Source organism: Takifugu rubripes, chromosome 1 (assembly GCF_901000725.2).
Source record: "Takifugu rubripes chromosome 1, fTakRub1.2, whole genome shotgun sequence".
Lineage (NCBI taxonomy): Eukaryota > Metazoa > Chordata > Actinopteri > Tetraodontiformes > Tetraodontidae > Takifugu > Takifugu rubripes.
In genome coordinates, this window is record NC_042285.1 from 27,277,342 (window position 1) to 27,302,566 (window position 25,225).

Consider the following 25,225-nt stretch of genomic DNA (forward strand, 5'->3'; position numbering starts at 1 on the left):
AACAGTGACTAATGGCCAACTACAAGTGACTAATGAAATTACCAATCGAGAAGATGTCTGTGAAGTTAACAGATACGCACCAATAAAGGAGAGATGAGTTAAAACAATCTCTTGAGGGTAATGATATTCAAAGGCAATTATTATTAAACGAATTCCAACCGGAAATTCAAAAAGCTCAGTAACAGTATGGAAAAATGAAAAGTTTTTCTGTTTGGTGGGTGAGTAATATAATATATATAAATTACGTAATATAAAGTAATAACATGGTAATATAAATTACGCCACGAGATGGCGCCATTTATTCACAAACCGCTACCATCACATTTTTTATCACATATTTTAAAAACGATGTGTTTACTTTTTTCACCGGAGATAGGTTACAAATTCAAAAGCATTGAAGAAACAAAATGATAGAATCGAGTCAAATATTTAAACTTTTAGTTTCGTTTTAGTGATTGAATAAGATTCTACGACGTGGTAAATGAGCTCTCCCCATTTACAAACAATCCTTGATCGATATCTTCGAAACACCTGCAAATGCACCAGTTTCATGTTGACTTCGTTGACAGACTTTAATAAAGTCAGAATGACCCAAACTGGGTCACACTACTCGAACTTCATCTTAACGCGACACGCAAGATGCTCGTTGCGCAATCACCGTAAGCGCGGTTAATTTATCCATCTGGGGACGCGTTCAGCACATGCTCGCGCTCTCCGTCCCTGTATGGGTTGACAAGGAAAAAAACTTCCCTGTCAGTCGGTTTAAATTCATTGTTGTCTGTCCAGCCAATCATGGTTTTTGACGACACAAAAGCGACTAAAGTTGGAGTATAAAAAGGTGCGCGCTAATAAAGCATGATGCCTCTCAGTGTGGGACATTAATCCAAACCCAGCCCAGGCTGCGCGTCAGAACCAGAACACGCCAAGGGATATACTTTTTATAGAACGCATTTCCACGTCTTCAGGAGACAATGCAACTGTCTCCGAGCATGCTGCATTTTAGCCTGATGATTTCTTTGAGTTTGGTGGTGTTGAGTGGCCAAGAGACGCACCAGCAGCCGCCCGTCGGCAGCCCAGAGGACACGGAGCAGTGCGTCACCTGCGACGTCCGACAGCACATCAAAACCATGCGATTAAACGCCATCAAGTCTCAGATTCTGAGCAAGCTGCGGATGAAAGAGGCTCCAAACATCAGCCGGGACACGGTGAAGCAGCTCCTGCCCAAAGCGCCGCCGCTGCAGCAGCTCCTCGACCAGTACGACGTGCTGGGCGATGACAACAGGGATGTGGTCACGGAGGAGGACGACGAGCACGCCATCACGGAGACCATCATGATGATGGCCACTGAACGTGAGTGTTTACCTCGCTGTGGCGCGCGCCAGCGACGGTGCGCTAAAGTCTCCAAAAGCGCTTTACGCGCGCTGACGGCAGGAAATGTTAGTTTTAGAACTAAAATAGTAAATTAAAACGTCAGACAGCAACTGATAGCGACGCGTAATAATACTGTGTCGGTTAATTGTGGAGAGAATGAAAGCTAAAAGGCTCCTCGCCGACTCATTTGTGACACTATTAACGCGCGCGTTCGTTCTCTTCTCTCTCCAGCCGCGTCCGTCGTCCAAGTGAACGGGGAGCCCAAATGCTGCCATTTCTCCTTCACTCAAAAGTTTCAAGTCAGCCGGCTGGTCCGCGCGCAGCTCTGGGTGCATCTGCGCCCGGCGGCCGAGGCCACCACCGTGTTCCTGCAAATCTCCCGCCTGATGCCGGTCACAGACGGGAACCGGCACATCCGCATCCGCTCCCTGAAGCTGGACGTGAAGGCCGGGGTGAGCTCCTGGCAGAGCATAGACGTCAAGCAAGTGCTGAGCGTGTGGCTGCGGCAGCCGGAGACCAACTGGGGCATCGAGATTAACGCGTTCGACTCGAGAGGAAAAGACTTGGCCGTGACCTCCACACAGCCCGGAGAGGAAGGCCTGGTGAGCTCAACCGCTTCTTCCTTTCCTTAGCATGAAACTTTAGGTGAGACCTTTCAGTTGCGCACGCACGAAAACAAGCTCCCCGCGCGCCATTGTTTTCGCCTTCAGGGGGCCGAGAAGCTTTGAAAGGTCCGCAGGTGGTTAAACATTCCTGCTTTTCACTGCCGCTGCAGAGAATCTAGACTTTTGCAAAGTGCTTAATCAACCCCGATCACATGTGGGCAAACATCTGGATTTGGACAGCTGCCCGGTCAGCAACAACCTCAAATCTGATGGCTGGATTATATAAACGTTCACCTGCTGCACATTCCTTACAGTATTCTGTATGACTGTGCAAATCAGAGTAATTGGCTGCACACACACACACACACACACACACACACACACACACACACACACACACATGCGTGCTGGTGCTTAATCAGCCATGATCTAACTTCTGCAAGACTTTCATAATATTATCAGGCTGTGTTTGCCCGGTCAGCGTCCTCGCTCACATGCATTCTGTCGCTTCAGCAACCTTTCATGGAGGTGAAGATCTCGGAGGGGCCCAGGCGTGTCCGCAGAGACCTGGGACTGGACTGCGACGAGAACTCTCCAGAGTCCCGTTGCTGCCGCTACCCGCTCACGGTGGACTTTGAAGACTTTGGCTGGGACTGGATTATAGCCCCAAAGCGCTACAAGGCCAACTATTGCTCCGGGGAGTGTGAGTACATGCACTTGCAGAAATACCCGCACACCCACCTGGTGAACAAGGCCAACCCCAGAGGGACCGCGGGCCCTTGCTGTACCCCCACCAAGATGTCGCCCATCAACATGCTCTACTTCAACCAAGAACAGCAGATCATCTACGGAAAGATCCCCTCCATGGTGGTGGACCGTTGTGGATGTCTTTAAGTCGGGGGGGCCTTCTAGTGTCAGACTTTTTGATGATCTACCAGTTCCAGTGCTTTTTTTACTCCTTCCTGCAGCGACACGGTGCAATAGAACCAGAGTAGAGGCCTCAAACCAGTCCGACCTTCCTGCAGGGCAACACCTTATCAGCTGCCGTAGCTCTCACTTTCCTTCCTGCAATTAAAGACTCAATGTCTCTCTCTCTCTCTCTCTCTCTCTCTCACACACACACACGCACACACACGCTGGACTTTCAGAGCAAACAGAGAAAAAAGAAACGATCATTAAAAAAGAAGCCTTTTCCGTCTCAATGCAGCGTCCATTTATAACGCCAGCAGATGTATCGTACTCCGCTCCACTCGTAGCTGACACACAAGCTAACACACATCTTACGCTAACGCGTCTTTATGAGCACCAGTTTGCAAGAGCGAAACCAGGAATCCTCATGGACTTTATTCTTTTTCTTAAAGGGCTTGGTTAAACAGAGGTGAAGACTCTTCAGAGGTGGTATTCCACACTGGTACAACACGTTTTAGTACACACAGGTCCACAGGAACCGATGGAAAGATGCCGTAAATCCTTAAAACCAGTACTATAAAAGCCAGCCTTTTTTTTATTGATCCGGAGAGCGCGGCCAAAAAAGTTCCACCGGGGTTGAAGCAGCAGCGTCTTCGCCCACGCAGAAGCTCCGTCCCTCATCACTGTCCAGCTACACCGCCTGACCTGCCCGACACACTTGAATTATTCTGATTGTAAACTCACATTAATGGACAGAAGGACTTGAACTGAAGGCGCAGCCTACAACCATGTCTAAGACGGAGGGGACGGATTGTTGAGAATGTTGAGATCACGCTTTGACTCTGTCTTACAAATGACGCAGTTTGCACTATGGCACACCAATAGAGAGGATTGGTGGCTACAAAAGTTGTAAAAACTGATTTTGATATGTTTGCTAATGTGTATTGTATACTTATTTCCACTAGGAGTTGCCTTTCTAATCTACAATCTTGCAAGATACAGTTGTAATACAGCAACTCTATACACTTGTTTCAACAAATAAAGTTTCAAGCTTGTCTGTTGAGGCCTGTTTCTTTGGGACGTTTTGGTTTCTGTGTCAGGATCAAACAGGATGTTCAACCCCGGACGCAGGATTTTCCTCAAGCTCAAAGCTCGTCGGTGTGTGTGTGTGTGTGTGTGTGTGTGTGTGCATCTCAGTCTCATGCAAATGAGGTCGAAGGTGTTGGAAGAATCAGCAGCAGTAGCACAAAAACCGCATCTTCCCACAGAATCTGCGGGTTAAAACCAAGAAAGTTGAAGCATAATTCACAAAAAAAAACCCTCGCAACTCCAATTCCCTGACTTTGCCTTTTTCCCCTCGCAGCGATGGGATGTTGGAAGTATTGCAGTCTAATGAGAGGACGTGAACCTTGGCGCGCTCTGACGGCGCGACCCGAGGCCTGACTTCCGCCCGGCAGAGGGCGAAGGGAACGCGGCCCCCGAGAGCCACTTCCTTTCCCGCTGAGAGCTGGACAACTGCCACGAAGATCGGCCTCAGGAAGAGCCGGACTCGCTCTCCTTTTCCATCTTGGGAAGGAGGTGAAATTTCCGCGGGATCATTTAGATGCAGATTTAGCGGCGTCGCGGCGCAACGACGACATGTAACATCATCCCTGCGAGTGTGCTGTTTCCATCCGCAGTTAAACCCTCCACATCGTGACTCATGGCTGCAGAAATTAGCAATTAAACAGCACAAAAATATACAGCTCCCAAGCCGCCTTTATAAACGTCAGTCAGGCGGAGGAAAGCGCTAGTTTTCCACTCTGTAAAGACGGCGACCCTACATTTAAATGTAAAGGTACGCATGGAACTGCTGGTACGACCTCCAGCCTCTTTTACAGCAACTGGGCGAACTGGAGTGGATGAGAAGAGGCCAGAGGCCGACAGCTGGAGGCCAAGTGGCGCACGGATCGCGCCGCTCCGCTCCGCTCCGGCCGCTGCGCGCTTGTTTCGAGACACCTCGCGAACGGGAGAAGCGTTTTGCATCGGCGCATCTGTGCAGAGGCACCCCTGAGGCCTGGATTTGCCAAAGACATTCCGCCTCTGACAGGTGACGAAGTGAGAGTGAGAACGGGAAGAAGGATGTTCGGGGGTAAAGGAGTAGTCCAAGCAGCTGGAGAGCCCGTTATTGGACGGCATTCATGTTGTGTAAAACTAATAGAATCTGAACGGCTGGAACCTGTTTTCCTCTTCAGATATTTATCAATTAATTATCTGTGTAGTATTCGATTCTTATTGTTCTCTCTTTTTATATATGACAGATTCATCCAATTTTTTGACCTCTAAAGCGCGTATGTAGGATTTGCCCTTTACTCACACACACTTCCTCGGGGTCAGAGTGAACGAGCCCGTCACGGAGCACAGGGTCACCAAAAATCCCATCTGAGGTTTGAGAAGCGCAGACAGGCAGCTGGTCAGGAGCATTTGGTGACGCTGGCTTCATTTTGCTGCCGTTTTGCTATTCTGCTGCTTAATTAGAGACTCAATTAAGCAGCAGAGTGTGCTTAAGTGTGCTTTTTGAATCCTTCTTCTATGTTACAAGGTGTCACCTTGGCCTGAACTACGGTTCTGCCAGATTAGCCGCGAAGCTAAAGGCTAAATGAAGGATTTCAGATGCTCTGACTCTGTTTACCAGTTAATAAATGAGCTTTTATATCCACAGAAACAGAAAATCTGCGTCTGACTAAAGCTTTTGTACGAGTTTTCCAGCATCTGGAGCGAAGTGGGGGATGCCCTGTCCTGGACGCGTTACAGGGTCATGGACGACAAGTGGAGGGGAAAAAAAGCATCCGTGACATGTAGGCAAAAAAAAAAGAAAGAAAGAACATCTGTATGGTTTAACAGATGTGCAGCTCCCACATCTGGAGAAGTGTTTGTGCTGACAGATCGCTCCGTGGTAAACATCCTCCACAACAACAACAACAACGAGAGCGATGACGGACCGGGTCGCCCCGCTGAGGCTGAGGCGAGCGCGCTAGGCTGCTCCGTCACCACGACGCAGGAACCGAGCGGCGTTCCTCCTGCCGGCGTTGGCGAAACGTGCGTTTTCTAACCGACATTTCGAACCTTCAACGCCAGCGAGGACTCTCTCCGCATCAACGGGGAACGACCCGATTTAACGCCGGTGGGTTTGAAATCTGGTGCTCGGCCGCTCGGAACGCTGCGAATGAGCCCGTTTCCATCATGTGCAGGACGGGGTGAAAACTTTTGGTTGGTGGTTATAAAGTAATTTGAAGTCTAGAGTATAAAATAGACGTTGTATTCAAGCCAGATTGACAGATTCTCAGTAAATATCCCTCTTGGGTCGGCAGAAAGCAATGAAAAGTAATAAAATCAAGCAGTCCGGGACATGATAAGGGCCAGAGGGCCAGCTGCTGAATGTTGCCTGTCGTCACTTATTGAGTGATTTATCCTTTCCGTCTGCGCTCCACTTGCTTTTTAGCTTAGGGCCGAGGAATCGCTATTCCTGTTCCAAAACTGACAGCCGCCTCTGGGAAGCTATCGCATGATTAATGACTTTCTAAAGCTACTGGAAGTTTGGAGACGGGACAAACTCGCCGTTCGCTCCAGACATGTTTACAAAATTCCCGAAAGGTCAGCGTTTGTTTGTGAGGGACGGAACGATAAAATGTGGCTTCGGAGCGTCGAGGGTCCGGGACGGGGGAAGGACGGGGACGGAGGGCTGACAGCGAGGAGGAATAGATGTTCCTCTGAGGAGAGCGAGAGAGGGCAGATTATGGAAACCTCCTGTCTCCCATGAGACGCCTCTTTACGCAGACGGATGTAGACTAGTTATCAGGTATGTGTCAAGAGGCCTGGATGGACTCTGACATCCCAGAAATAATGTTTTATGCTGCGCGGCGTCCTTTTCTTTGCTGATTTAGCCCAAACAGCATGAATGCAGATACGGTTAGCCAAGTTTTTAATCATTTTCAGTGTTATTTACGTGATATTTCACTTGTTTTTTCTGCTCTTTAGTGCTGGCAGGTGATGAGGAACCGAGGAGCAGGCTCGATGGCCCTGCTGTGGACGGCCTCCACCCGTGAGACTGAACGTTCGGGGGCAGTAAATCCTGCGGGGAGTTAGCACCCATCACATTAGCGTGCGCCCGAGGCCCGTTAGCGGAGCCCGGCGGCGCCAATTATCGGCGGAATAACCACAACTTTGATGGTTAACGGGTGTGAGACGCCTAATAACGTCCTCCTGGGACAAAGGTGTTGGGGTCCAGTGATCCGATCTGAGAGCATGTAGCAAGGAGGTGGGACAAACGAGTCCTGGAAAGATCACCCGTAATGGAGCGTGTGTGGTTTCTAGTCGATGTAAAGCCAGTACAGGGTTTCCAGGAAGACTGGCTTCACCTTCTCCTGTGGCATTAGAGGGATTCAGAAATGGGAATTGATCTGAAGCTGTCTAGATCAGGGAAACCTCAGACCGTAGATGTCGGCAAACTCCTCCTGTTGGGTGGCACAAAGCTTTTACACCGATTATGGGAGGAAATCTGCATTTCTCCAATTTTACTTCCTAGGAACTGTTCAGATTACCATCCCAACTTGCTTGTTGTATGAATTGCTGGACATTTTGAAATGGGGGCACAAACGTCCTTCTTTCTACGGTTTCAGGGCAGAAACAGGTGCTGCTTATTGCCTGGACGCGGTGCCCTATGGGACTATTTGTCACAAGAGTTCCAAAATTAGAGCGGGAAAGGGGTTAAATATAGTTGATGTAATTTTATTTTGGATTTGATGACTCTGTTAAAGAGTACTTTTGCTTCTGGGTTGTTAGAGTGGTGTAACATTTCCCCGTCTGCTGAATACAACCTGAGAAGCGGGAGCTCTGCACACCGGGGCAGTAATAAGAGAGCGGGCAACTATCTAGATGACGCTAAATGTAAAACGAGCGTTCTTGTATCAAGGCTTTGGCGATTCCACCTTTTGCATCCCCTCCACTGCTTTATTTTCCCTCCTCGCCGCCGGTTTATCATTGGCAAATACCTCCGTTTGCCTGCGGAAAATGTTAAAATGTGTGAAACAGGTGCTTTAAAAGACAGCTGGCAAAGAGGAGCGCCGCTGACCTTTTTAACAGCATGGTCACATGGTCAAAAGATGATCATCAGTTAATCCCCCCCAATTACTCTGATATGTCCCTTGAGTGCTGGAGGCAGCTTGTATGGAGGACATTCTGCTGCCCCAAGCATTTCTGAGGGCGAGCGGGCCAGAGGCAGGCACGTACGTTTCCCAACGAGCGCCGCCACAGGGGCGAGGGGGCAAAACGCTGAGGGAAGAAGTGAGGGAGGAGGGTCGGGGGGGCATTTCTCCCCTTCCCCGGGGCACCGGCGCAGCCATCTGTGGGTCCTCTCAGCAGAGGCCTCGTAAAACGAGCCGCGCTGTGGTTTGACCTTTCACGTTCCTAACTATAATATTATCATAAGACGAGCGCTCGGGTTGCACCGCTGCCTGCGGCGGGGTTCAGTGTCCATATGACACGGTGACGAGGGGGGGAACGTGCACGCGTACGTGTGCGCCCCTTATGGACTGAACGCGCAGCCAGCTGAATTTCAGCCAATCAAACGCTGAGTGGAGGTGCCGTATAGAATATATATGTGTGTGTGTGTGTGTGTGGATAGAAATAGAGCGGCCCGCCGTTGATGACCCTCTTTTCTATTTACCATTAGTCATTACACCTGGATTACTTTAGAAATAGAAAAACAAACATAAATGTAATAAAGATAATACCAATAATAATATCAATACCAACGCCCAGTGGATAGAATCATTAAGATTTGAGCGTCAGCTACTGCTGTCGTCTGTCATGGGTGTGAGAACCAGTCGACACGGGTCGACATTTCGACCATTTGGACCGAATTGTTCCCATTTTTTAAAGCTGATCTCTTGATCTGTTGCATATTTGGATGGGAAGCTCGTGCTTTTATTTTGAAATCCACATCGCAGATCAAACCTGCGCTTAGGTAAAATGCACCTGTAGCCTTTCCAATTTACACCCTTAAGGGCTGAGAAGATTATTGATACATTATGGCATTAATCCTATAAAGTTCCTACTCTGTACCTTATAAAAATCCCATATTTTTACCTGCCCTCTCCTGTTTATAGAGCAAAAGGCGTTTCGGTTGTCTCCCACTCAGGGAAACACGAGCAGCAGCACAATGACGCTGTAATGGACCGGTGGATTCAGGAAGTGGTCGCGCTGCATGTTAGCACAGTGTCAAGGATTTGTTAAAGTTTGTGGTTGAAATTACAGTGCAAATCTCCAAAGCATTTATTGCAGCCCAGGATAATGTACAAGTATCTGTCAATACTAAAGGCCGAGCAGCTGGCACTAATTGAAGGAAGAGAATTATGGGTAGTAGCTGGCACAGCGCTGCATCCCTGGCTCGGCGCCACAGCCATTCCACTGGTGCCACGAGGAGGTTTGTGGGTAACACGGTTCCCTGGACCGAGGTCAAGTCGCAGAATCGGATGACACGCGCTGTTGTTAATTCAGGAAAATGCAAAACGCGCAAGAATCCGGCTCACGAAACCGCAGGATCAGAACTGCACGTGGAGCGAGTCCGCGTGCCGACCGGGATTTATGACTTCTTTTGTGTGTTTTTCCTCTGAAAGTCAAAAAGAAATCAGGAGAGATTCGTGAAACGGGACCCGTTTGATAGTTTTTCAGGCAGCTGAAACGTGCATTTTCCTGGAATCTGGGCTCCTTCCTGAGTGATAACGATGTTAATAAGCAGTAAACGTTTGGAAAAAATACCGTTTTGTTTTTTACTGTTCTAATTACGCGACACATCAAGAGTTCTGCAGAGCGTTCTCTGGAAGGAAAGGATCACAGCTCCAGAGGCCTCAGCATCTCTCTGGCTTCTTCTTCTGAAGAAGGGACGTCGCCCATGTGTTGGAGGAAGGGTCGGCCGTGGATGCAGGTCCGGTTCTTCTCACCAAGCTGCCGCTCCATCCTCCGCAGCGTTTCCTCCACGTCCGCCCGGGACGGACTCGCGGGCAGCTGACGGACAAGTCGCACCGCTTCGCCCTGGACGGTGAAAATGACCCATGTTCAGAGACGCTTCAGGTGGCACCGACGCCATCAACCAAAGCAGCGTTTTTAATGAATATCCCGTCTCACTTTTAAGTAGTTTGTGACTTTAAGTGGTCGACACTCTTTCACGCTCCGCGCCTTCCCGTGAAGAACTGCGGTCAGGATCTCCCTGAGGTCCTCCACACCGAGGAAAGGCACGCAGTCCGCCATGGCTGTCACTTCCAGATGTCTCTCAGCTGACGGGAGCGCTGGCCAAGACAAGCAGAAAACAGGGAATCATTTTCTCCAGGCGCTACTACGATCTCCAGGAAAGAATAATAAATAAATATGGTGGTTTACAGCCGCACTCGCGACCAAGTCAAACAAGCAAAAGGCCAAATGGAGTGTTGAATAGCTAATAGAAGCCACAGCAGACTGGAAGGAAGTTGTCCTGTTGGGTGGAGGAATGATGGCTCCTCATATCATGAGGAAATACTAGAGAAATCACGCATGGTTTACTTTCCTGATAAATGCCTGCGGGTTAAGTGAAAAAGCTCATTTTTTAAAGCTCTAATAAACACTTTGGCACGACGGGACCTTCGGTGCAGGTTGTGCAATGCGGCCTCCTCGCAGATTCCGCTAGCTTGCCGTACCCGCCGAGGCCTGGCAGCACCAAATGAAAATTCCTCACATTTCTGAGAGGGCAACCATTCTCATCACCTGCACGCTGGGGTACAAACCCACTGTGAGAGCGCTCGGTCAGGCAGAGAGCCAATGTCAACCGAGGTGAACGAAAACAACCAACACTCCAGCCCGCAGCACACGCTCAGCTGGAGCGCTAATGTCACAATAATGATGTCAGAGGTGGCAAAAGTGTGCGTTTTAAGGTCCGTCCACATCACATCTCCGCACCCAGGAAAGATTTTTACACCACACGTTAGACTACTCCGACGCCTCCTCTTACGTCATCGTCAACATCTGTGAGGACGAGGAACAGATAAATCATCGGGGCCGACGATTTTTGGGGAAATTTTTGGTTTCATCCATAGCTAACCAGATTAGCCAAAATAATTGCCTGTAATCCAGTTACTGGGGACGTCACGTTTGACATTTCTGAGCGAGTGCTGAACTGTGACATTCATGACGGCCGGCGGCTCCAAAGGTTTGTTAAACGAGACGATCCGCGAGACCTTTAAACAGCGAGACTTTAGGAATCACAAAAGGTTTCCTTTTCTGTTGTGCTGCACAAGGACGCCTCTTTAACGACAAAACGAAGGAAAATAAATGAATCTTTGGTCACAGCATCACTCTTATTTACACCCTGAGGGGGTTTGAAGCAGAATGTAGTGCAGTTTAGTGACAAAATGAGTTATTTAAGCCTAAATGGTGTCTAAACGTGTGTGTGTGTGTGTGTGTGTGTGAACGGGGTGTGCATGCTGCAACCTTTCTGGGATGTCATTGCTGCCTCTCTACCAGGTGACTTCTGATTAAAAACAAGCAGAACATGAATTATCTTGGTTCTCGAGTCTCCACAGCTCTTCAGTTGTCTGCAGTTGTGGTTTGAGCTACATGCTAACGGCTACCAGCTGCTTTAAAGCTGGCGGTAGCATAGTAGCATTCTCGAAACCATCGCAGGAAACGGGCTCCATGTTGGAGGAATGTTCGGTAATTTGGCAACTCTGAATGAAACTGCATCCGACAACAGTGTGACAACGTGACATTTAAATCACAACATACCTGGGATGAGTCTGACTTTAAACCCATTGGCAACGAGCCGGGGATCACAGAAGAACACCTCTCCGCTTAATTCGGGGCTCTGTTTCTCCATGCTGCACAAGGCTTTGGTATATTCTGCTCCTCCTAGACTTCTACAAAAAGAAACAAACAATAAGATAATGCACACACAACAACAGGCTGAGTTTGGATAAAGCTCGGGGCAAAAGAGGGATTGTTTTTAAAAATCGTATGAGCCCAAAGAAACTTTTCCACAAGGAAAACATCTGTCATTTATCTGCTGGGACGTGAAGATGTGATACGTTACCCATCTGTTAACTGTATAGGGGTCTGCAGACTCACTGCTGGGAGTATATTATTCTCTAGAAGTCTCTTAAACAGCAAGGCTTCCTCCACTCGAAATGGGTTTAACAACATGAGCCTCTGACCGCATAAAATGACCCAGGCGCTCCGAGAGGCCAGTTGGTTTACAAGACGGAGGCCCCGTGGCACCGCGCTGCTCTGGGAGGAAAGGCGCTGAAGCCGCAGCCGAAGGGAGGGAATGTTGCAGGGAAGGGGCAGCGAGGGCTTGGGGGCAGGAGTCCCGCTCTTCTTCTGAGGCTGTGCGGAGAAGAGCTCGTCCAGCAGTTTCTGGTTGGACGGCGGGGCCTTGCGTTTCTGGCCCCTCGTGCCCAGAGTTGTCTCGGCGGGACCTTCAGCAGAGGCCAGTTTGGTCCTCTGCTCGTGCTGCGCCTGGTGCTTCTGGGCCTTCTCTTCATACCTGCAATATTGAAGTCATATTGAATGAAGGATTAGGAGTTACATTTAACGTCTACGTTTACCAACTCTCGCAGCAGGTCAGTGGAAGCTCTAAAAAGAAACATGAAATGGCTCAATACAGCTATGGAAAACTCCATTTGGCTCAGATTAACAGCAGCTATTCCACCAGGTGAGCGAGTGTGTTCATGGCTGCTGGAGTGTGTAAGTTTCTGGATCTCCTAATGAAGCCTCTTGGTTGAGAGGTGAACTGTCCTCATGAAACTCAAACCACTGCTATGATTCAACTACCAGAATGACCATGAACTGAATGACTGACGACCTTCACAGAAGGTGACTTCTCACCATCAGAGGCCACCAAATCTTCCACCTGCCCCTTGTACAACAACTCTTGCTCTGTATTTAAGATCAGCTCTAGCTAGAAGGCTTCTGCCATTTCAATCTTCAAGATGCATAAAACCTTCAGCCACCTGTCGGCATTTAGCTGTGACATTTATCTGATGATCCTGGTCACCACTGCCATCGATATCGGCTGCTTCCTTTGTTTGCAAAGTCATGTTCCTGCCCATCTTCGCCTGTCAGGCATCAGCACCCCGGTATTATAATCAGCAGCTCCGTGAACTCGTGTTCGTGGAGTTCCTAGAAGTGCTGTGCCGCTCCGCGTCCTCCCCCAGCAGCAGATGGTTTTTCTCCATACGCTCTTCCTTACATAAGGGTTCGCGCACAGCCGATACATACTTTCCAAATTTGCAAGCATTCTAACAAGATTTGGATGTGTGCTAATGCACGACGCCGTTGGCTGAGACCCACCTGAAGATTACAATGCATGGTTTATCTCCTGCTGTGACACAAAGACTCTAAAAAGCACCGAAAAGCTCCTTTACTTTCTTTAAAATCATCATCAATGTCAAAGTTTTGATTCTCAAAGTCTGGGCCATCCCAAATCTGTCAGATTCTTTTCTTTAATCAGAGGTTCAGAATAGTCCGTACTTTTATTATCAATTAATTAAATGTGTTTTTACGAGCCACCAAACCCAGGTTAGCTAAAAACACATTTCCAGTAATAATTTCACATCCTTTGCTTGGACCCTCGCGGTTGTCATGTGTCATGTGTCCTTTTAAATGTTAGCGGGGTAACAAAAATGTGTTATACGCATGTTTACAACGGGCAATTCTGCACAATTGTCAGATTACTTTACAAAGATAAAGAATTGCTGAGGGAAACAGCTGCTAATTCAGAGTTTCTCTTCTAATAGAGTCACTCAGGTTTAACACTAAATAAATGACAAATAAATGTCAGCATTCCCTGGATTGATGACATACTTTGGAAGTCAATATTTCACCATTAGCGATACCTGTTACTGCAGGTAAAGTCATCTACCCTATCAGACTCAAATGACGGGAAATTAGAAACGCAGCTTGTATCAATAAAATTTCCAGACTCGGCTTTTCACATGACAGGTCAAACTTTCCCCCATCTCTCTCCCGCTCGCTCGCCCCGTCTCCGTGTCCTGCGAATAACAAGAGATGGAAACAACTGCGTGGAAAGGTGAAGGTCTGGAAACTCACTTTTTGCGATCTTCCTCCCTCAGATTTTTCCACCTCTCGTGAACAGCGGCGCTGATATCCTGCAGGCCGGCTGCGGGTTTCTCCCTCAGGACGTCGGCCCTGGCCTCCTTCTCGAACAGAGCGGCGGGGGACAGAGGTGCCCTCATGGCCCGGCTGCTGATCAGGTCATAAGCCGTCAGCGTAGCGCGTTTCTCCGTTATGGCGTTCAGCGTCTTTTTGTCGGGGCTGCTCAGAGCCTGGTCTGGAGCAGAGACGTTGGTCTGTGGTGGTTGGTGGATACTGACGGGCTGAAGGGGCCTTCCTGAGACGGGGTCAGTCAAAGCTGTGCCACGGCTCCAGTCCTCAGCTGAGAACTGGCCTCTGCGCTCGTCTGTGGAGGCGTTGTCCTCCAGCATCTCAGGTAGCTTGTTTATTACGTTTGTTTCTGCAGACAGAAGGTCGTTTTGGTCGTGGAGGGACGCGTTAGACTCAGAACCAGCTGGCATCTGGTTAACGATCCAGTCCTCTGCTAGAGAGGATGACGAGCTGCCGTTTGAGGTCTGGCTGTCCGGTGGAGCGTCAGCCCTTACTGCTGCATCAGCGTCACCAAAGAGGTCTGTGGGGGCGAGGCTGGCCTCCTCCTCGGGCCACGCCGCTTCAGAGGGTACGCACGATGTCTCGGAGCTGAGCGGCCTCAGAGCTGGAGGGTCATCAGTAGGCCGAAAGCCATACAGGGACACCAGAAATGCCTCCAGGGCGATAAGCACGGCCTCCTAACGGACAAAAACATCACATCTGGCAGGCTCGGATTGGTTTATTTGATCACTGCATCGAAAGCTGGGCCTTTACAGCCAACCTTGTCGTGAAGAAGAACCTGGGTCTTGTCCGGGGTCAGGTTGACATCGACCGAGGATGGAGACACGGTGAGGCTGAGCATAAGGACGGGATAACGGCTTCGGGATCCATCATCCGGATACTGTGCAGTGTAGTGTTGCCGCAACAGCTGAAAAGGGAAATAAAAAAGAAATACATGTTAGTGCTGCTGAATAAGAATTTCATTTGATTTAGCGTCCATTTCCTACCTTCATGATGTCTTTGTGGTGGACGGGTCTGTTGTTGACGTATATAAATGTTTTGTCAGGGTGTGAGGAGCTTGTAGAGGAGTAGTCTGCTCCCGGCTTTGGAAAAAAGCCTTCTAAAAAAATCTGAAGAGAATAGAAATGTATACCAATAAATAAAAGCACAGCAATAACAGTTAACTTTGTTTTTTCTTTTCTTTTCTGCAGCTGTGCTCAGGAGAAAGTGACTTAGCCACTTGCAGGATAAGCTCGGGACAATTGCTAGTGGACATCGTTATGGCAAAAATGCTAAGTGTGACAGACATTAGTTAGAGTTGACAGATGTTGACCAGCTGTGACGAAAAGTTTGTTATGGCAGACATTAGTTGAATGTGTCAGTGCAGATCACAGCTGCAGAGCTGGGCTCAAAGCCACCAATTCATGTTGCTCGGGCAGTAGCTCTCCTCCTTTACATCTGATTCTCTTCAGTGAATTCATCCCATTCTAAATTCACTTTACATTTAGCAACTTTTAGAGAAGATGGCAGCCTTTTAATGTGTGTGTTGCCCACGCTTCGTTTGCTTTCCCGGAGATTTCATGTCATTTTTTTCCCCCCCAGAATAAATCCAGCAGAGGACTTTAAGTATTTGAGAGGAAAAAAAGTGAATCCCATAAATATTGGCAGTTATATAAGGAAACAGCAGCGTCAAACTTTTCACTGTAAATTTTGAAACAATGCATAAAGACAGTTTCTTGGCACATCTGCATGCAAGCTTCAGCAGAAACCTTCAGCATTTACATATATTTATTTTGTAATTTGGATCATTTTTGCTGACCTCTACCCAGAATTCCTTTCACAGGGAGCACGCACGAGCAAAAGTTGATGACTTGACATAAAATAAGTGTCCTTCTCAACGGAGGCTAGTAAGAAATTATGAAAAGCCATTAATCCTTTACAGATTGCAAGAGAAACAGCTGTGCTTATTTTCCCCTCTCAGGGTCCAAGGCTCATTACCACAAGCAATGCACGCAAATAAAGTTAATAAATGAACCGTGGGTTCAGGTCGCGGCACATATGCTTCTCTGTATTTCTGCTCATTAGGGTCACTTTATGGGAGCACAAACGGCCCCAAAGGGCCGCAGCTATTTGTAGTTCTGGTACCAAAAGCGAGCGTCACATTTGGTTGTGCAGAGGAACAGCTCTCACACCGCTCCCTGAGTGAGGCCCCGTGAAATTGTCAACCTGGCTCCCTTGATCACTCAGCTTCAGCCTTCAGGACCAAGTTCTTTTTCATTACTACAGGAAGTCAGAGGGAAGAGGTGAAAGGTTGTCCTCATAAGTGGGCAGCAGCAAAATAACAACAACAAAGAGGAAAAATGAGAGAGAAACAGGGTGAAAAGGGCTGCTCCATATCTGTCAGAGTAGATTAGTTGGTGCCTGGCAGCAGGTACGAGCCACATGACACCTACCGTGACCAAGCAGAAAGTTGCTGCTCAACAGTAATTCAATTACGAGCAGTACCACAAAGCTTAGCTAACAAAAAACACTCAGTCTTCATCAGGAAATAACTCAAGAGAAAAGGGCAAGAGAATAGTTGGCCGGGCACCAGCTGACCACATTTGCTGGCTTCAGCCCAGGCGTCCATGATGAGGTTATTAGCTCACGGTCAAGTACAACGTGCTGGATCTGCTGTTCAAAAACCACTCATCGCAGGTATTTGATGCAAGAAAAAGTAAGTCAGAGAGAGATTCAGGGTAAAACTAAACAGATTTGTAAATGAGCTGCCAAGTCCTGTTTAATCAGCCAAAACCTTTTACATCGAGTTCCGCCCATCACACTGGCAGAGACCTCCTCGCAGGGCGTTAGCACCGGGAAATCAACAACCAACCTCTGAATGCTGAAGCAACTGCTGCACCTCCTGGGACACACTTGCTTCAACGTAATAACAATGTAAATAATAAATCAACTACTGATTGATACTCTGATCGGTGCATCTCTCTCATTTACACTGGGCTCCTGAACCGGGATGAATTTTGTCTAAAAATCAGATTCATTAAAGGTTATTTTTAAAAGACGACCTTCGACAGCACAAATGACTGATGAAGATAAAAATGTGTGTGTGTGTGGGGGGGGGGGGGGGGGGGGGGGGGGGTTGTGATGGTGTGATGATCACTGACAGATGGGAGCAAACTTCTTCAAACTGGAATGTAATCAAGGAAATGCTGCGCAAGCCAAGGACAAAATTCAGTGGATTAATGACCCTCGGTGTGATGTCTGACTCTCTCCTCTTACACATTCTACAGCATATATGGCCTCCTGTTGGTTCAGGCTCAAAGTATCGTGTTTAAGACAAATGGGTCTGAGTGGCTGGACCCACTGGTGCCATAGTAACAGTGGGCTTAAACTGGGATTTACATAGAACTGTTCTGTGACTCTCTCACCTATTTCCCCCCTGAAACTAACCTCTGGTTGCTCCTGGCGATGGTGGCAAGGGAGCAAGTTGACAACGACACCGGGCCCCAACGTGGCAACGAGAGCGCTCCTGTGATCGGGGACTTTGGCCTTCTGCCACAACACCACCTGCAACAGAGTGACACCAACAGTCCATCTCCAACAGCATTTTACAAGAGTTTTCATCTTCAAACTCTGCTTGGATTTGGTTTATTGGGAATTTATTAGGAAAAGATATTCATATTTAGAAGTGTCGGGGGTATTAACCTAAAGAAAACTAGAATAGATTTAGAGTGCTTTAAATGGAAACAGTGTGAGAGAAATCTACACAAGAATATAAAATGTCAAAAGGTCCATACACCAAAATTGCAAATCAATTATTTAAAAATGTAAGAAGAAAGAAGTTTAACGTATTTAGAAGTTTAGCAACAGGTAGTTTTCTTCATCTGTGAGCATCAGCAGAGCGAATTTAAACCAACGGCCTCTCGCTTGCCCACTGGTGGCCGGATGTATTAATAACACCCATTTGCACTTTGTTTAGGCACAGCTCAAGAGGGGAAACTACAAGATGTCTTTTTTTTGTTAAAGCTATTTTCGGTTTCATTTACCAATGTTGTTGTTACTTAGGTGAAAATGAGCTGAGGATTGGTACAGCAGCTATCCAACCCTAGCAGAATCTGGCTGCACAACAACAACAACATGGTCTGATTCTGTGGGCACTGTGGCTCATTTTTGTATCACATTTGGACTAAAACTAAAGAGTTAGCTTTTATCAAATACTCTCATAGGTAAAGCATTGTAAAAATTGCATTAAAAAAAGTTTCACCTTTTGGCAACAAACTGTGATCAAGTATTTTCCTTTAGGCTAAATAATTTTACCATCATTTCAGATGAGAAAATACTAGAGAAGCTTATATAAAATATGCCTACAACCGCCAGTGGTCTTGTAGATTGTATCCACAGGGGAATATGTGTCGTGGGTGTTGATTTCCAAAAGCATGTGCTCTGTTGCAAGGCATGCCTCAGCTATTAAATACAAATTCTGGCACATGTAAACGGATCACTCCTGTAAACAGTTCCTGAAGAAGCCGTGAAACACGACACACGCGGAAAAGCAGCGTTGGAGATAAAGGATAGGGGCAACTGAGCGCTGATTGTGCAAAATGGGCTCGTCACCCTCCCGACAACCTGGATTTCTATGAAAGTTATACGGCGCTCGTGTGACCCCTCGCTGACCCGCCACCACCTATACACTTCTGTGTACAAACTGCTGGGGCCTGAAACTGAATCTCAGGTTAAGTCTGCAGCTGTGTTCTGCAAGTTACTCAGGCGTCATAATCAGCCAAATCAGAGTTCACGAGCGGCCATATTTGTGTTTGACAGCTACACTGAGCTGTGGTGGGAAGGAGCAAATTGACTGTCTAACTATTATATGGAATTCTAGAGCTGGTTAAAAAAAGAAAAAAACTATTCTGCATTAGTAAGTACTCTTGTTTTGTTTATATGGGAAACAAGCTTATTGCCATAATATACGCTCTTAATTTATGGCCATTTGTATTTATTTTACAGTTTCTGAATAACTATGACCATAAGTTTGCTCTCTATTGCAAACAAGCATCAACTATTTTTATTCAGCTTATGTAAGTTTTCTTAAGAGGACAAATCTGGGTTCTGCTGTTCTTCATTAAGGCTTTGCTGCTTCTTCCAGTTCAGATGACGTTGTCTGAGCCAGACAAATCAAAGCTTTGCAGAAATCTGGGTGAAGCTGAGCAGAGCGGGCAATAAATCACAAGAATAGTCATTTCTAACTTAATATATATATATATAATAATAATCTGTTGTTGCAATTGAGGCATTTTAAATGAGAGCAGGTGAGAAATCGACAATAAATATACCGGCTGTGACAGTTAACCACATAGAAGTGGCTGCATTAAACACTCCAAACTTAATTGGGCCTCTGATTTAAATCCAAAGCTTAATTCTGCTGCATTCATGAACACATGTAGCTCCTTTTTTTTTTTTTTAAAAAAAGAAGACTTAAACCATCATACTTACAGCTTCTGTCAGAAGCTGGCAGGTTGATGATTGATATTTGGCATTGTCAATATAATGTGTTTATTGTTTGAGTTTTACTCCTTGTTGCTGTTAGTCAGCATATTGGATGTATTGATTGATCGAATGCCAAACAAATGACTAAACCTGCTTCAGATCAGTGTATCTGTTGTCATGTAAACAACATACTTCTCAATTAAGAAAGTCCCATTTAAAAAAAAAAATCAATAACTACTTGACATCCCAAAATCTAAAAGTTTGAACATATGTCACACAATATAGAAAACTCTTTCAGAAGATTTATATGTGTAATTTGAGGCGTTATTTTTCACGTGTCAGTGAAGACGCTGTGAGGCAGGCAGCAGCTATTTAAAGACAAACGGCGACACCTGGTGGTGGAGGCGTGAACCACAGCTGGAATTATATACGTTTGTGCCAAGAAAGAGACGTTACTAACTTTGTTGTGAACCAAAGTGAGCCTCAGTTCAGGCTTGATAATGGCGTAAGCCAACAGCAGGTCCTGCACTTTCTTCAGTTCCTCTTTGCATTTCTTGGTAGAAGAATAGTATTGTCGTCTCACTGGGAGATTCTTGAAAAGCTTCAGCACGTTCACAGTTGTTCCTGTAAGACAGAGAGCAGTGGTGTCACTCAATACTGATGACACACTTATTTTTACCACAACAAAGTGATGTTGAAGTGATTATAAGGCATACCTGAGATGTTTCTGTATTTAATTCTTCTCTATGGGTTTTATTCAAATTTCAGAGATTAGAATTAAATTTGTAAATATTATTGACCGATCAAAAAAGATAATTTTACCCACAGCTACAAGTCAATGTCCATGTCAATGTACAAACTTGATATCTGTTTGTACTTACTGTACTGTATGATTTAATTTAAGCCCTTCTCGTAGAGTCTACATGTATGTTTTTCTTGCGTTGGAGAACCACCCAAAGTCTCTACGACAGATTTTTAAAGCTCACCTTGACCTAAGTGAGATGGCTTCTTTGAAACAATCCCTCCTGTGAAATTAAGTGTGTACTGAGTGCTGACGTCGTCCTCCTCTGTCTTCGTGATGACTGTCACCTGAACACAAAACCAAGAACAATTTCCAGGTTTTGCACGTGCACATCCTACAGAACTGAAGAAGCCTTCTGGATAGAAGGAGAAACGTCTTCAAAGAGAAGAAATCCAGTCCGGTTGACAAAGAAAACGACCTTGGATAACTATGACCTGGATGATTGAGAATCTACACAGACATCCTGCAGATCAGGCTTTACAACTGTCACCTCAGCCACGGCACAGACCGAACCCAGGGCCTCTCCTCGGAAGCCGTACGTCTCCAGATGCTCCAGATCATCGTGGGTGCAGATCTTTGACGTGAAATGCCTGACGGCCATCACGGGGGTGTCCGCGGCTTTGATTCCATGACCGTTATCACGGACCTCTATTCGCTCCAGACCATAGTTCTCCTGCAGACGATAAAAATTCAATCCACACTGTAGACCATATCTTCATACTTTCTTCCTATTCTTAGTTTCTAAGTTCCTTTCATTTCCTATTGTTAAACTAAATATTTATTCATTTAAATACTGTACCAGCTTGACGTCAATGCTGGTGGCCCCAGCATCCAGGGAATTTTCCAACAGCTCTTTTACAACATTAACCACAGACGTGATGACCTGGGAGCTGGACAGAAGCCGCACCGTGTCTGGAGGCAGCTGCTTCATAGTGTTAACTGTGGACGAAAGCTGGGTTTAGATCTCACAGAACTAACAAATGGATGTCTAAGGTTTCAGCACACGCAACGGCCAAATGAAACAGGAGTAAATGAATATTACAAACTAAATGGGGAAAAAACACCTCCACCAAGCATGCCATTTCCCCACATATTGTGACTGACATCAATAGAATAGAATAGTATATTGTGTGTGTACCGGTACGTGTGTGTGTGTGTGTGTGTGTGTGTGTGTGTGTATACATGCAGTAGTGAGTAGTATTAATGCAAAGATACATATCAAGGGTTGCATTGCTTTATGATCAGAAGAATCAAAACAAAAGAAAATTAACTAAAATTTAGGTAATTAATGGCTAATTGAAAATACAAAGGTAAATAAAACTTGAAAATAACAAAATTTGTTTGGCGACATTCTTAGTTTAATCGTCAACTTAATGCACTCCGTGCATGCAAAACATTATCTCCGACAGTGTCCTGACAACAAAATGCGATGTCTTTAGCTCAGAAATAAGACCCAAATACTAACGGAATTACAAAATCTAATTGAAACTAACTGCTATAAATAAGGCAAATGATTTGATTACGAACCTGAACGGTACTCAGTTATAGACGATATTTAATAAACAACAGACACGAGCCAAACGCCGGAAATGTTCTGTTTCCCGCCCCCTTTGGAACTCGTTGATTGGTTAGATCGGCGGCGACCATGGAAGCCATTACTTTAATCCCTGAATTTGTACTAAACGGAGAAAATTCAATGTTATCCAATTTTCACCTATTCTATGTTATGCTAAAAACAGCTCTTACAAAGCTATACTTAAACTCTGCTGAACAAATATATTGCCAATTGTACAAAGCACGCGGGTTACTGCCACGCACTGCCGCCTGACAGACAAATCTTAGGGTAAATAAATACCCACTCTGACCTGACATGTCTACTTCCGCCGGGGTCGGATTGCGTCGTCTGCGGCTGCGCTCTTTACCTGCTGCTCATATCAACAAGGAGATACACCATTTCTGTCCACAGCAGATTGTTTCTAGAAAAACCTCCACTGCTCGCTGCAACCTGTAAGTATGTAGCGGCGACAGGGTTCCTACCGCCTGAAGCCACTGTGTTGTTTTAACTCTGGCTAATTTTAAGGTGTGACAAAGAGAAACTTGGTTTAGAGACCCGGGGGGTCGATATAGGTTACGTGCTGGAAACGAGAGAAAAACGTTTATGAAACCAGATGACTACAAACCTGCCTAAACAAGGAAGGGCATGATTACTGCATTTGCATGTCATTATATTACATCATCGTTTTCATGCCACGGGATGATGCGATTAAAGGGTTTTATCCATTATTTCTGGCGTAGGCAACCAGTAAATAGACTAAGCCTTTGGTTTTGTTTTGAGCTGTGAAACACGCATTGCTTGCGTGCAGCAATTATTATGGATTAATTTATTCCTCTTTCTGCCTTCATTCCTTTATTCAGAAGTGCTGAATTTCATGCGTAACGTTATGAAGTTTGACTAAACCGAGGACACGTCTCAAAGATAATAAATTGTGGAAGGGGCAGCTAATTGACCAAATATTAATGTCTATAAAATGTTATTGTTCGAAGCAAGGTGGTCTGCTCATGCAAATGAGTGCTTGTCATACTTTTGCAGAGATGCAATGTGGTTTGATGTAAAAAGTATAGATATTATTGCACTCACTTCTTTGTCCTTAATCCATTACTGAAGCAGTAAGCGTGTCAAGATAAGGTTCACAGGATTACACAATGATTTGCTATTATCTGACTGACTCGCAGTCAGGTCAAAGTGCTTTACTGACCCTGTTGTGGCCTCATTTAGGTACTTACGAACACAATGTAGAGGAATAATGCAGCATTTAAAGATAATTTACGAACTTCTGTAATACCAAACCCTTAATCATGAACATTGTCATTAACTACTTTTATTTACAGACATGAAAGCATATATGGGAGGGAAGAAAGTTGATTTGGAGTGACTGAATAAGGTTTATTTTAAAGAGACTTTTGCTAAAAAGACAGCTTGTTCAACATGTGTTTTTCTTCCTTCAGACCAGAATGAACGTGGGGGTGGCACACAGTGAGGTGAACCCAAACACCCGGGTCATGAACAGTCGAGGCATCTGGCTGACCTACGCGCTTGGTGTCGGAATACTTCACATCGTGCTCTTGAGCATACCCTTCTTCAGTGTGCCAGTGGTTTGGACGCTGACTAATGTCATACACAACTTTGTAAGTTGCCTTCTCCCACTGTCACTGACAGGTCATTCAGGTTGTCAGAAGTAAAGTGTTCTAAGTGCATTTTCAGATAAGACGTGACTGTGAGATAGATGGACCGGTATTTGCCTGTGCTTGTTTTAGCTATGCTCCATTTTTAGGCTGTAGAATGTCTGACCGCCAGTGCCCCAACGTTTGCATGCCTCTGTAACTCCAGCTGTGTCGTGTACACCGATACTTTTTCCCTCAGTCAAAGCGGATATTTGAACTGCAGCCAGACTTAAAAGCTTGTTGACGAATACTTTGGCTATGGGGAAGTGTTAAATAATTTTTCAGTTTCTATCAGGATGTATGAAACGCCCCTTGATAAAGCTGAGTGAGACAGGAGGGCCCTGCCTGATGCCTGTTTGTGTCTGCAGGGAATGTATGTCTTTATGCATGCAGTCAAGGGCACTCCCTTTGAGACCCCCGACCAAGGAAAAGCCAGACTCCTCACACACTGGGAACAGCTGGACTACGGCGTGCAGTTCACCTCATCTAGGAAATTTTTTACCATCTCCCCCATCATCCTGTACGTATGTTTTACAGTTTAGTCAACTCAGTCTCACTCTGACCAACTCTAAAACAAGGAGCACAAAATGATGAATTAGTGACATTTTAATGAATGTGTCAAGGCTCTTAAAAGCAAAATCGCTTTATTTAAATGAAAAGTAAGCGAGATGAATATGATTATAAAATACATTTTGTTATAATTCCTGATTTAATAGCATAAAAAAATAAAATGAGTGTGTTTATTTTAATCCTCTTAGGGAGACAGTTGATGATACTGTGTGGAATTCTGTGGTTTAGTCTTAATCGATCCTGTCTGCTCCACTCCGCAGATACTTCCTGGCCAGCTTCTACACAAAGTACAACACAACACACTTTCTCATAAACACTGCCTCACTTCTGAGCGTCCTCATTCCAAAACTGCCACAGCTACATGGAGTTAGACTCTTTGGCATCAACAAGTATTAACTTCATGCCCGGTTTCTCCAGCAGAAGTTGAATTCCTGCATAGCCTGTTTCACCAAGTCATCTGATTTGTGTAAACGTCAGTCATGTTTAGATACATGAGGTTTAAGATTTCATGTTGAAAGAAAAGAGTAGATGACAGGAGGCCATATGCATTACTAACTTATGTGAATATTTATGTTTTAACCCTGCACACAGCTGGGCTGGCCCAGGTGTTTGCTGGGCTATTGGTTGAGTTTATTTCTGTCAACGCAATTGAGAGTTTGAATTCATTTTTGGCCACAAATGTTCTAAATGTATGTTTCCTGACGTGTTTACTCAGAGTGAGACAGGTAAAATATCATTTAGTAGTACCTTCATTTTTAATCGGTGTCGCACTACTTCATGCTGAGTGAACTGCATGATTTTTCATTTGAAAGTCTACTAATACATGAAGACCTTTAGTACTATTTTGTAGATGTTGTCCGGCATGAATAAATGAGACGTTTGTGTGGTTAAATGCTTAATGAGGGAGGTTTACAGCAACGCTAATAAAGGACTCTTATGCCATCATCAAATCAGGTGGTCATGCTTTGTTTGACCATCGCTCACAGTCATCTGAGAATACTTTTTCTGACACTCAATTGACCGTTTGTCCTCGCTCTGTCCTATCTCATGATCATTTACCTTCAGCTAAAAGCTTTCAGAAAGGAGGAAATGG

The 25,225-nt window shown here is 45.8% G+C and overlaps 3 protein-coding genes across 5 annotated transcripts; 2 read left to right on the forward strand and 1 right to left on the reverse strand.

The window, feature by feature from the left end:
• The first annotated feature begins 146 nt into the window (after window positions 1-146).
• mstnb (myostatin b) lies at window positions 147-4,636 on the forward strand. Of its 3 annotated transcripts, none has more exons than XM_029828263.1 (4): window positions 147-1,350; window positions 1,603-1,973; window positions 2,490-2,679; window positions 4,249-4,636. In XM_029828263.1, the coding sequence occupies exons 1-4, from the start codon at window positions 972-974 to the stop codon at window positions 4,326-4,328; spliced, it is 1,020 nt and encodes a 339-aa protein (XP_029684123.1). In that variant the 5' UTR covers window positions 147-971; the 3' UTR covers window positions 4,329-4,636.
• A 4,537-nt stretch (window positions 4,637-9,173) lies between these two features.
• pms1 (PMS1 homolog 1, mismatch repair system component) lies at window positions 9,174-21,970 on the reverse strand. The gene is made up of 13 exons (XM_003962201.3): window positions 21,868-21,970; window positions 21,140-21,279; window positions 20,831-21,013; window positions 20,525-20,627; window positions 19,999-20,162; window positions 17,502-17,618; window positions 15,062-15,184; window positions 14,836-14,982; window positions 14,001-14,752; window positions 11,983-12,435; window positions 11,679-11,809; window positions 10,050-10,210; window positions 9,174-9,956 (listed from the first exon to the last, which is right to left on the reverse strand). The coding sequence occupies exons 2-13, from the start codon at window positions 21,269-21,271 to the stop codon at window positions 9,756-9,758; spliced, it is 2,667 nt and encodes an 888-aa protein (XP_003962250.2). The 5' UTR covers window positions 21,272-21,279; window positions 21,868-21,970; the 3' UTR covers window positions 9,174-9,755.
• Window positions 21,971-22,218: 248 nt separating this feature from the next.
• On the forward strand, window positions 22,219-25,079 carry ormdl1 (ORMDL sphingolipid biosynthesis regulator 1). The gene is made up of 4 exons (XM_003962147.3): window positions 22,219-22,347; window positions 23,347-23,526; window positions 23,931-24,082; window positions 24,393-25,079. The coding sequence occupies exons 2-4, from the start codon at window positions 23,353-23,355 to the stop codon at window positions 24,526-24,528; spliced, it is 462 nt and encodes a 153-aa protein (XP_003962196.1). The 5' UTR covers window positions 22,219-22,347; window positions 23,347-23,352; the 3' UTR covers window positions 24,529-25,079.
• Window positions 25,080-25,225: the final 146 nt, after the last annotated feature.

Excerpts from the sequence above, each read along its gene's own strand:
- mstnb (XM_029828263.1), top strand. The coding sequence starts at position 972 with ATGCAACTGTCTCCGAGCATGCTGCATTTTAGCCTGATGATTTCTTTG. Across the intron at positions 1,351-1,602 it reads CATGATGATGGCCACTGAAC|CCGCGTCCGTCGTCCAAGTG; the intron begins GTGAGTGTTTAC and ends TTCTCTCTCCAG. Across the intron at positions 1,974-2,489 it reads AGCCCGGAGAGGAAGGCCTG|CAACCTTTCATGGAGGTGAA; the intron begins GTGAGCTCAACC and ends CTGTCGCTTCAG.
- pms1 (XM_003962201.3), bottom strand. The coding sequence starts at position 21,271 with ATGAAGCAGCTGCCTCCAGACACGGTGCGGCTTCTGTCCAGCTCCCAG. Across the intron at positions 14,983-15,061 it reads ACCACAAAGACATCATGAAG|CTGTTGCGGCAACACTACAC; the intron begins GTAGGAAATGGA and ends TTCCCTTTTCAG. Across the intron at positions 14,753-14,835 it reads AGGTTCTTCTTCACGACAAG|GAGGCCGTGCTTATCGCCCT; the intron begins GTTGGCTGTAAA and ends TTTGTCCGTTAG.
- ormdl1 (XM_003962147.3), top strand. The coding sequence starts at position 23,353 with ATGAACGTGGGGGTGGCACACAGTGAGGTGAACCCAAACACCCGGGTC. Across the intron at positions 23,527-23,930 it reads CTAATGTCATACACAACTTT|GGAATGTATGTCTTTATGCA; the intron begins GTAAGTTGCCTT and ends TTGTGTCTGCAG. Across the intron at positions 24,083-24,392 it reads ACCATCTCCCCCATCATCCT|ATACTTCCTGGCCAGCTTCT; the intron begins GTACGTATGTTT and ends TCCACTCCGCAG.